Below are 12,227 nucleotides of genomic sequence, written 5' to 3'. Positions count from 1 at the left end.
GATCTGGCCCTGTATGCTACACCAGTGCCTCTAAATTGTGTATACATCCTTTATTACTATTAATATTTACCAACCATATATAAACTCAGGGCAAATTCTGCCCAGACCAAGGCAACATGCAGAAAAAATCTCAGAGTTTCAACTTAATCTGATCTTTTCAACCCTACAGGTAATGAATGCCTTAAAAGTTTTCCCTTTTTTAACACCTTTGGGAACAGCACATCCAGGAGGAAAATCCCTTCCCAACACAGTGGGGTTTGGAGTGGAAAACTTCCTCCCCTTCCCACCATGGTCCAGTTAAAGACCCCAAATCCATGAAGAAGACAAAGGTGCTGCATCTCACTGCCTATTTAGCAGTTCCAATTTTCTCCCTTGGGAACATAAGGTCAGGCAGAGGAGGGTAAAATGCAGACAGATTCATTCCTCATCTTCACAGCCTGTCCCAGTGCACTAACACCATCACTTACTCTCAAGTGCAGACATAGCTCTACATTACTTCCTCCCATCATTGTCGAGGCTGGGACTGGATCCTACCATGCTCCCATAGTCCCGGGTGCTAATCCATAATGCTATTCCTGATCCAAATGGGAGCGGTCAACCCAGTGAAGGATCTCAGGTGCTCACCAGTACGATGCAATTTCTGGTCCCAAGCAATCCAGTTCAGACAGCATCTCTCCCAAGGGCTGTTTTAACTGTCTTTGGACACTGCTGGGTATCTTTTCTCAGCAAAGTGACCTCCTGAGCTCCCCGGGCGTGCAGTCCGTATTGACCCCCAACTTTGGCTTGAAGATAAGCTCCTCTCTGCTCTACGTCCTAACCCCTTAGACACACATCAGCACTTAACCTGCCCAGATTTGTTCACTCACCTTGCCCAAGCGGTACATGACCCAACCATTCTGTCTGTTCCCCTCTTAACGAGGGGACTTAATAATTGAGACAGAGACAGAAACTACACATAGAGACAAGCCTAAATCCTGTTCCCTTCTGCAGTGAAAAACACTATCGACATGTCAAAGGATGAGCTGGTAAAGGCAGTCTCTACCCAGCAAGGCAGCCAGGATTAGTATCTTCCCACTGCAGCACTGCAGGATGAGTGTAACCGACAGCTCTGCGAAGGAGAGGACACCGAAGGGAGAAATGCCTGCTGACAACTTGCTTGCTCGCCAGCCTTCCTCAGAGGTGCACACACACCGAGCGCTTTCATGTGGTTTTCAACCGCCTCCGTTCCCCTTCCAGGCAAAATCCTTATTACTGACATCTGTGTGTGAAGAGGGTTTGGCTGTGCATATCAAAACGTCATTAAATATTTGGTTTAATAACTGCCAAGGCGGCTGCCTCAGCATTGCGATGGAGTTCACATTTCTGGCTCCGTCTTGGGAGCAGTTAGTGGAGCCAGGAGTGTTGTGAGCCACAAATAGTGTCTTCTGAGTGGCATCTCCTTGGCAAAACTGCTCTGAGCGGGGGACACCTGACTCCTGGCTTGTCCTCCTGGCTGATTTACTCTGTGTCCTCCTGTAAGATGCTTACTTTAAGAAAATTTAACTTCCATTTGTGCTGTACAGAAGGTGCTCTGTGATACTGCGGGCAAGCCTCTTCGCTTTTCAGTCCCCGGTTCATCTTGCAGAGGCAATAATAGCACATCCCTGCGTTGCAGAGCTGTTTTGAAGAGAAATATGTCTTAGCTCGTGGAGGATTGAGAAACTGCGATCTTGGGGACCATAGAAATCCTTCAGCTGGAAATGCTATTCAGGAAACAAACTGAAATTGCAGAGGGCTTGCAAAGCTCTGGGTGTTACAACATGTCACTGCATTTATGGGTTTATGTGGTGTTCTTCAAGTGCTTTATACCTTTTCAAAGGTGAAAACTCCTTTGGTGAAACTGAGGTCCCTCGAGTCAGGACAGATGGAACATGAAAGGAAACTTCACAAATGGCCTTCTTTGCTTTCCTTTTTGAACAAGCATTTATGAAAATAGATAGTGACACTCATATCAGAAAAGGTTTCAGTCAACTTGGGCTACAGAATTAGATTTTAATGTGTTCGTGTATTTATCAGCGTAAAGAGGCACGCATGTGTCTATGCTAATATGTCCCCTCTGTGCTTTGCACCGAGGTCTGCAATACCTTGAAGAAGCAAATAGTGTGTGAACTCAGCTCTGATATGATTTATACTGTATCAGAGAAGTTCAGGGCAGGAAAGCATTTAATTCCTCCCTGGTGGTGCATGCTGGATTTTTCTTCACAAGTCTGTTCTCTGATATTTTGCCTGCTCTACTTTGAAATATGTTAAGTGAGTAGGCCTCTACGGCTTTCTTAGGGGAAGACTTTTTCAGTCTTATTTGATCTCCGGCTCCAGACTAAACATTCCCTTTCTCATTTCCCTGCCCACCGCCCCCGCTATTTCCACATAAATAATCTCGCTTTATCCCTAGTGTTTCGTTTGCAGGAATTCATGTAATAAGCACAGCTTTATGCTGAGTTTCCTTGAAAGCTGAGCACTGTGGCCTCATTTCCATCCTCCTTAAGTGATTTGCAGAGCAGGGGGAGATTGAAGCTGGTCCTCAATGTTTGCCCAAACTGGGCCTTGTCACCTTCACTTGCAGGGAGTTGTGAATTTTATGGAGATCAGTGACAGTTTTGGCCACTCAGCAGTTTTGAGAAATCACATCACTTATGTGGGTACTCAGAAGTGAGTCATCTGAGCAGCTTTTTGAATGGTAGTGGGGAATACTGGCTTAACCTTGAGCTGTCTGTGCTCTGTGCACATCTCCGTGAAAGAGAGTCATCGTAATAAAGTTAAGGTAGGAAGAGGCCAGGTAACTGGGAAAGCACCAGAAACCATCTTGTTGGTCAGAGCAGGGGGTCTTTTGGCCCAATATTCTCTCATTAACAGTGGCTACCAAGAGAAAATAGCAGAACAAGCCAAGCATACAGCATCCTTCCAGCCTTCAACAGTTTGCAGCCCAGAGACCTTCCGAGCAAAAGCCGATGGTTTTGAATCTAATAGCACTGGGTGGGTTTCTCTTTCATGCATTTCCCTAGCTACTTTTTATATTCATAGAAACTTTGGTACCTTTTTCATGCTGTGACAAGCATTGAACAGTCTGACAGTGCTCTGTGTCTGTGAATTATGTCCTTCATTGGTTTTGCACCTGCCTCCTGCTAGTTTCATTTGACACCCCTCAATTCCAATATTGGAAAAGACAATGAATAGCCGTTCCCTGGTTACCTTGTCCTGGTCACTCATGAACTTTTATTGCATCTTCACCATTTTTCTACCCCTGCCCATCTCCATTCCAGGGAGAAGAGTCCTAATGTGATGTTATGGCTGTTGTTAATACAGAGTGTGTCAGACCTAAACATATACAGCACAGGAAGGATGGTCCTGGCTGTGTATATTGATGCCCTGTCTTGGGTCTCCCTCATCCTACTTGCTGGCTAATCTAGCTTGAAGTTTGCTAGTGGTATGCACAGAGAGCAGCCTTCCCTTCCCCCCACCGCTGAGAATCCCATAAAAAGTTTGTGCAACCCCCAAACTCTCATCCCCAAATTCTCTTCTCTCTATAGGACAATAAGTCCTGTAGCCCTTTAGGCAAGGGACCCTCTTGGTTTGCACGGCATTCCCAAGAGTGTCTTCTATGATGACTCACAACAGTGGGTTTCACACCAGGGACTGATCCACCTCCTTAGAGGGTAATCCTTGTGCATGGTGCATTTTCATTCGGTAGATTACCAAGACGCCTCTACCTGTCATGTTTCTTTGATCATCTCTGGGTCTTTGTGTTTAATGAAATTTGTCATTAGCCAGAGCTCATGACACACGGTATGGACAGTGGGCAGAAGAAGGTGCTTACTCAGAGCCTTTTCATTTTGTTTCTCACTAGATCAGTAATGGGGGTGTCACATTCATATATTGTTCACCAAAAGCTTTGGCATCTGAAAGAGGAAGGTTGTGGAGAAGAGCTGGTATGAATGGTTTTACTTTTTAGGGAGCTTGGGGGGTTAGTTTTGATATTAGTGTGCACAATCTGCAAAACAGCAAAGTGTTACATGGGATTTATTTTTGAAAAGGCAGAGAATGAACCACTGGAGCAACTCACTTGTGCTGCCGTAGACTTTCATCGCATGGGGTATAAGAAGGGGACATCTTCCTGAAAGATTTTTCTCCTTTCTTCCTCAGAAGTAGCAGACTGAATGCATGGCTCTCCAGGGAAAGATCACTGTGTTGTGTAATAGAAGGCTGTCTTCAAAACAGTCCCTTCTGGACTTGCTCTTTCCCAGCATAGTAAGAAATTAGAGTGATAAAACCCTGTGGAGGAACTATCTTGCTTTCCCCATTGTATAACAAATTTATCTTTAAGATGGTGTAAGACAATCTCACTCAATCTCCTTTCAGCATCCTTCCCCCTATTTGCATAACAAATAACATTTTTTTTTTCACTCATTTTCAAATTGCTGATGATTCTCGGACCCTCAGATACTGTGATATAAGGTCCACTACAAATATATCCAGTGGTAGCACACAGAACTGTGGTGGCTTTATGTAGTCTCACCTGTTTTTCAGCCACAAGATGTCCTGGCCTGCCGAGTTTGAGAGAGCCGCCAACAAGAAGTGTCAGCAGCTGGGGTCAGTGGGAGGCTAAATCCAAAAAAACCCAAAATTGGAGATGGATGTAGTGTGTCAGCAAAGACTCATTTGCTGTGCTCTATTGATTGTTTTGTGTTGATTCCTTAGTTTTTGCTGTTGTCACTGTCATCTAATTTAAGGCCTTGCTGTTAAATTAAAAGGCATGATTGACTGACTGGCATCTGAGACACATCGCAGCTGTCAGCTGCAAAGATAAACTCCGGATTGGGATGCAAATCTTCCCAAAGATCAAGGGTGTTTGGACGAGGCGTCTAAGTGGAGCACTCTCAGTTAATTTGTAGTAGGAAAGACCTATTCCTTAGCATCTCTGCTTAATTTTCAGAACAAGAACACGAACAAGAACAATTCTATGGTTCTAAGAAATGCCGAATATGAGGTTGCCAGTTGATTCTGACCATCTTGAAGTTTTCTTCATTTAACTGTGGAGAAGTAGAAAGCATTGGGTCAGCCTAGCATGGAAAGTAATTTGTTGTAGTACACGATCATGATAAGAACCAACTGAGGAGGATCAAAAAGCCTTTTAGAAACTGGATTAAAGGCCTCCCTGAATGACAGTCTCCACGTCACTCAAAACAGTCGCATGAGCAGCAGCCTTACGTGCAACAGCCGCCTTCGCAAATCTCATGTTAGGAGCTAGGACTGTTCTCAAAATAAAAAAATGCAAACTAAACTTTGCTATGCGATTGGGGTGAGAGCTGCTGGTTGTGATGGGAACCTCTGGAGCTGGAGGCATGAACCACAGCTGCTACAGTTAAAAGGAGTAAAGGGAAAAGCGAGAGAGGTCTGCAGTTCTGCAAGGCTGTAGCCGAGCAGAACTTATGCTAAGCAGGAACGGGTTGGGTATGTAACCTTCACAGGAGTCATTGCCTTTGAAAAGCAAACTCCTTCAAAAAGCAGTTGCAGCAGACTCATTATTTCTGGATTAAGGACAGATGGCAACTCAACCCGCATCGATCAGCGGGGTGCAGCAGTTTGTTGAGAGCTGGTGAAATGGGACTCCAGGGGCAAAAGGGACTATCTGCAAAGGGTGCCATTAACTTCAGTGGCATTCTGCATTTTATTTCATATGGGTTACTTGCTTCCCAGCATCAGAAAGGTCTCCTCCAACCCCATGCTTGAAATGCAAGAAGGGCCAGAGCAGGGAAGTGTGTGGCATGCAGGTGGGAATGAACGTTTCCTGGAAAATGGGGAGGCAATGAGGTTAGTTGCACCTCAACAAGTCACTCCTGATGATCTGAGTGATGGGGCATGCGTGCAGCCACTGCAGTGATGAAATCCCACTCGTGTCTCTTCTGCAGCATCTGCACTGGCCTAAAAGCACCTGTGTGTTGCCGCAGCTCAGCTGCTCCACAGCCATGGTAGCTTATTCACTTGTGGTTACCCAGCCACCCCTTCCCACCAGCCAGATGCTTTCAAGTAGTGGGCAGAAGAGACAAGTGTTTTACTCATGGCACAGCATTTTTTTCTCCCTCAAAGATAGGATGGGTATAACTTCATAAAACAGGCCCTTAACTGCTTGTTTACAGCACAACTGAAAAAGACAAATCACTTGAAACAGTGAATGACTAGACCCAGGAAAAGAAGGGAGATTTCAGAAGGTTTATCTGACAGCCAATAAACAGGATAAATAACATGCAGTATTTCATTTGTCAGGACCATGGGACAAACTGATGATAAAAAAGGACTACTCCATAAAGTGGGGAATACCTTTGTCTTGGCTATAAATGCCTGTGTTGATTTAATAAGTGGTCTGGTACTTCCCTAGCTTCTCTTTAGTACTCACAAATGGGATGGAAACTGAGGAATAAGGAAGTTATCTGTGCTCAACCTTATAAAAAGGTCTCATTCCAGTTAAGAATTTGAGACTATGATGGTTTTTATCTTATTTTGACTGGTTCTCCCATTCATGAGGATAAGCAGAATAAGAAGAAAACAAAGACTGGAACCTACCCTATCCCTCACTCTTTCCTGTAGTGAGACCAGGCAGCACCTATTTTTACATATTTTGGGGGGTTAATGTAATCATAATAGGTTATATCCTGAAATGCAGACCTGTTTGAATAACCCATCATCAAACTGGGGATACCATGATAGGCAATCAGTCTGGGTAACCAGTCTGTATTTTGCTTACAAGCACAATATAAAATAATCTTTTAAGACACTGGAGTAATTATGCATTTTGACTCAAAAAGCATCCTAAGCAAATAAATCACAAACTTTGCCAAGGCTTATGTAGAGCTGCTCTCTCCTTTCCCCAGCCCCACTTCTAATGTGAAAGAGAGTCACAGTAAAGAAAGACATCCTTAAAAGGACAAGCAAAGAGTTGATTAGCTCCTAAATGTGTCTGGTTACAGATGTCCTATCGATCAGTTCAAGCAAGGCATCAGGATACCTGCCATTATGCCAATGGCCTCTCTTGCAACCGAAACACAATCTGTCTCCCACCAGGCAGCAGGAGACACAAGCCTGTTTCCCCGTGCTATTTAGAAAAGGAACCAGCAGAGGAAGTGACTTTCAAGGGAAAGACAGTCTCCTTCAAGGTCAAATATTTATTGTGTGCCAATAGCAACTCCATCCTCCATGCTGCTGCCAGGATCTCTAAGCGGCTTGCTGGCAGGTTCACTAGCCTGCATTTCCATCCTGCTTTATTTTCCCTTGTTATTCTCATTATTAAGTATCTAAACAGCTTCCACTGCATTCAGTAGTGTGAAAGTTGATAAGCATGTGTTTATGTTCACCCTGTCCTCGGAGCAAAGGTTAGAGCACAGATAGGCTGCTGGTAGCAGAGTATGAACTTGCAGCTTGGTGCTGTGGAGGTGGGTGAGTCCATCCCCATGCAAGGGGTGCTGGTAACGTCCCTATATTCTCATCTGGCACCTAGCTGGGCTGTTGAGGACCCTCATCTTTCCAAACAGGGTTGGTGTCCTGCCTAGGGTGTGTAGGGAGCAGCAGAGCCCACAGCTCAGAGGACAGCCGTGATCTCCATTGCCCCATAAACAGCAATATAGCGAGGCTGGGTCAGCTGGAATGGATCATTTGCATCTCTGAAATCTCTGACTGTCAGTGAGAAAAAGAAAAAGGGCTCTATTTCATTTTTACTTTAAAAAGCAGCATTTTTCTTTCTCCCAGTGTTCCCTTTCTTCAGAAAACAACATCTTTAGCTCATTATCTTTATCTGTGCCTAAGCATGGCACATAGCTGAATTTCTTGGACCTGAAGCATCTCCAAGGGTAGCTGTGGGTAATGAGAGAAGGCACAGCAGGAAAAGCAGCCATCTGAGAGTGGCCACATCTGGGATGAAGGGCCACCTCTGCTCCTCCCCATGAGGTGGGCAAACGATGGAGTGGAAGCTGTCACCAGCTGTTAGAAGCAGAAGCCTATTACAGAGCAGATTTTAGCTTGCTGCATATGGCCAATGAGGAGTGAACTGACCACTGAGGGATATGACAGCTTATCCATCACTTGAAGGGCCTGGATGTTCCCCTGCTGTCTTTTTACAACATGAAACCCAGCCTTGCTGGGCTCCCTGCTGGCACCCTGCTGTAAGGCTTTAGACTGTGGGAGGCAAGCCAGATTCAGATGGTCTTCACGGTCCATCCTGCCATCAACATTTATGGACATCTCACCCAGGCCAGTTGTTCTTGGCAGCAAGCTGGAAAAAAGCAGGGTGGAGAAGGCTGCAGAGGCTCAGCATCTCCCTTCTGCCAGTGGCAGGATCATCCCTGCAGCAAGGGGCTTGCTGGCTCCATCAGCTTGCAGGACTGTAGCTGGTGGTACAAGGGGGAAAGCTGTGTGTTGCTGACACCAGCGCTGAGCATGGCTGGGAAGGGATGCCAAAAAAGCACCTTCATCTTATGGTGCTCACAGATTGCTCCCTGTGGGTGCTGCAAGAGTGCTGGAAGGGAGTATCATTCCCCCACCAAAGCTGTCCTTGAGAGCGGTGCCTCTCTGTGGCTGGTGGTATCTGCTGTGCGGGGAAAAGCAATGTCCTTTTGCATGGGGGAAATGGGTGGTAGGACCCAGAACCCTTTGCAGCTCCCTTGTGCTGTCTGCCCATAGGCATATGTGTTTGTGTGGGGGAAGAGGGAGGACAGACAACCTCACCGATGCTGGGTGTGTATCTTGAAGTGGTTTTGCAAGTGCCTTCTGGGATTAGGGGTCAACAAGCCACAAAATGGGCAGAGGGTCTTCTCAGAGGAGGGGACCTCTTTGACACAGCAAGCACAGGAAGAGCTGGACTGGTTAGAAATGGGACAGGGTTTTCAGGAAGGCAAAGTCACTGTTCAGAGATAGGGAATAGTTGAAGAGAAGTCCATGAAAAGGCAATGCGTGTCCCTCCCCCTCCTATCTCTTGACTTTCTGGGCTACCCTGTGGTGTCTAGTCGTACCACATTCAAAGACTTCTCAGCTTCAGGGCTTGGCAGCGGGTACATTGTAAGGTCTGCCAGGCCAGCGTTGCCTCGGCTTCCTGGGTGCTGGGCTCTCACCGAAGCTGATGGGGCTTTTCTGGATTTTGCCCAGGTGGTTGGAACCCGTGGTCGGCTTGGGGTGACTGCACCAAGGACTGCGGGGGAGGCCTGCAGACCCGCATGCGCACCTGCAAGCCCCTTCCCAACGAAGGTCTTGTCTGCGAGGGAGTCCTGGAGGAAGGACGGCTGTGCAATAGGAAGGCATGCAATAGTAAGTGGAGGCATGTTCCCTTGCACGCGCGCGAGCGGGTTGCTCTTCCCAGGAGGAGCTTGGCCTCGTTGCCATAAATAAAGAAGGATGCTCTAGGGGTGAAACTGCTGAAGGGCCGTGTTGGAGCAGCAAGCCCAGGGGAGCATGAGACTTTGGCTTTGCATGGCCCTGCCCTTCCCTGCCTGTCTCGCGGTCACGCATGCACACGCGCGCGTGCTGGCACACGTCTTCCAACACATACACCTGCAGACCCAGACCTTCACCTGAAAGAATAGGGGTTAATGTGTAGGAATCTATAAGCAGGCTTACATCAGGTATTCATATGCTGATAATAAATCTGCCACCGATGGCAAAATATATGCCCTTACAGGCATTTCTTTCACAGTTGAAGCTTCTCTCCCAAATAAATAAAGCATGCGGCTAAGAGATGCTAATCTTGCTTCTTTTTGGCTTAGCTCACCTTCCCAGTCAAAAGCAGTGTTGCTGTCCCTTTCTTTTCAAAAATGAAGCTTACAGTGCTAAGATGTGGAGAAAGACAGGGCCTTTAGACAGACAAAATGCAGGGCTTGAGCAAGACAAAGATGCTTTGCTCTCCTCCTGTAATGAAGCCTCTTTCCAGGTCCTCTTCTCTAGAGAGCAAGGGACAGATTGTGAAAGCCATTCAGCAGTCAGATATGGATGGGTTGAGCTGGTGAACCTCCAGCATTTTTTCATATCCAGCTCTTCTTTTGCATTAGCTGAGTTGGGAGGGGGTGAAGAGGAAAAAAAAACACAACAGCAGAAGCAGCTCATCCCAGCAAATGCAAGCAAACAGGTGATTGTAATTATTCCCTTCTTTTTATTTCAAATTCATAGTAGAGAATGTTTGAATAAATCCTCCGACTAGTCAAATAACTAGGAAAAGTTCAACTGTCTTCAAAGGCAGGGAAGTATCTCCTGATAATGGGGAAGTTCAAATAGAGGGACATAAATATATTCCTCTAATAAGGGCTAAAATGATTTCATGCATTTTTTACCACTTCCATAAATTTAAATCATATTGCAATTAGGCTTTTTTCTCTCTCTCTTTTTTAAAATGAAATCTTCCAGTATATTGGATTTCACCTCCTTGACTCACAGATGCTAATTTCCCTCTGAGGGTCATCCACAGTCAGGATATTTAATCTATGTCCCCCACGCTAGCTGGTGACTTTGTAGTTGTAACACAGCTGTGGCTTGGGGCAGTGAGGGTAAGAGTACAAGGACCTGGAAGCTGGACCTGAAAGGAGGTCCAGCTGTGGGACTTGAGTGTGCCTGAACGGAGCTGGAGGACGGGCCATGCTGGTCTTGATGGACAATGCTGTGAAGGAGAAGAAGGTGGAGATGGCGTTGTGGGTGGGTGGAGGGGGCTCCGAAGGTGTGGCCATTCGTTGAACATGGGGGCACGTGGGACAACAGGCAAAAAAATTCCTCCTGTGCTGGACAAACAAGGGGGGGACCCAGCTCCCCAGACCTTCTTTGCAGGACATCTGTCCCCATCCCTAAACACCTTCAAAGCCCTCCATGGGACCTGTTTAATTCCTTCACGACGCTTTTGAACTGGGCAGGGGGGACGGGTCAGACCAGACAGTTTTCCAGGTCCAGCCTCACCAGCACTGAACAAGGGGCATAACACCTTCCCTTGATCTGCCCCGAGGGCAAAACTTTGCTCTTCTTCATGATAGATCCCCTAAGGTTTCTGTGGCAAGGAGGGATGAAGTAGGAGGGTGGGCAACCATGGAGTCTGGAAATCTGAGTTGGGTTTCCAGCTCCACTCTTTGCACGGAGCACAGCAGTGAAGGATGAATTGCTATTTACTCATTATTTACTCACTCGCCTTTTCCAGAACACAACATTCAGCAAAGTTGATCCTAAGTGCAGAAAAACCTGACTGTACCCCGGGGAGCTATGATTCAGTAAATGATTTCACTTGTCTTCCTGTCCTCTTTCCATTACATACCCAGTCAACTCCTGCTCCAAATTGCAGTGCACTTTGTTCAGCTGAGCTTACTTGGGATGAAAGGATCTTGACCTAAGTGGAAGGCCTTAGTTTGGAAAGAGACCATGCCCACCGAGTGGGGCAGCACAAGTTGATTTGTCCCTTTGAAATAAACAAGTTAATTCTGATTAATTTTCCCAAGGGGCTCTTTGCGGACAAACAGCTGAGCCCCGTTGTGTAGCTTTCATTCTGGCAAGCTGGAAAGCATTTGAGGGAAGATGTGAACAGTTAAGCTTTCAAGAAGACTTGCCATGCACATCTTGAGGGAAGATGTGTCCTACCTCAAGATAAACATGTATCTCTTCATATCTACCAAAGCTGTGCATTTGGCCCTGAACTCACTCCTCAGTGAGTCTGTCCCTTGTTGCCATGCCCAGAAGAGGTGAACCTCTGACCCAGGAAGGGCCTTTAATTGTTTTGGCACATATCCTTTCCTTCTCTTTACTGTGACCTGCACCAAAACCTGTGAGGATTTAAAAGTAGAATAGAAATTCTGTTTTAATTTATATTTTAAATTCTCATATTGACTTTTGCTCATAGATTTGTTAGGGATGAGTAGGATGTTCATTCTTCCACTTGAACTGTTATTTTCCTAAGTGTTCATTATACATTTCAGTTAAATAGATTCTAATTTATATTTTTTAATTAAAAAAAAAATAAAAGAAGAACTGGACTGAAGAACATCTTTATCCTGAATTGTGCAGCATTTCAGTAGCTTGTAATAATACCTGACTAGCTCTCCAGGTATTGTTGAGTAGCTGACACCTTAATTTTCTAGTAGAAAACACACAGGAAAAAAATTACTCTTTTCCTTGAGCAAAGGGCCATCTATAATCCTGATAAAACAGCAAAAAAACCCAACAACCCAGGGATGAGCACTCTG

General features: G+C 45.8%; 1 protein-coding gene across 4 annotated transcripts in view; it reads left to right on the top strand.

Moving 5' to 3' along the window:
• Positions 1-12,227, top strand: part of ADGRB1 (adhesion G protein-coupled receptor B1) — a 287,480-nt gene that overhangs the window by 113,647 nt on the left and 161,606 nt on the right. For all 4 annotated transcript variants that reach the window (XM_064441996.1, XM_064441995.1, XM_064441994.1 and 1 more), the window contains exon 3: positions 9,169-9,327. In XM_064441996.1, coding sequence (XP_064298066.1) covers positions 9,169-9,327 — 159 coding nt within the window. The remainder of the gene's footprint in view (positions 1-9,168; positions 9,328-12,227) is intronic.

Source organism: Phalacrocorax carbo, chromosome 2 (assembly GCF_963921805.1).
Source record: "Phalacrocorax carbo chromosome 2, bPhaCar2.1, whole genome shotgun sequence".
NCBI classification, from domain to species: domain Eukaryota; kingdom Metazoa; phylum Chordata; class Aves; order Suliformes; family Phalacrocoracidae; genus Phalacrocorax; species Phalacrocorax carbo.
The sequence above is the reverse complement of the archived record's forward strand: the minus strand, read 5'-3'. Positions and strand labels throughout refer to the sequence as shown.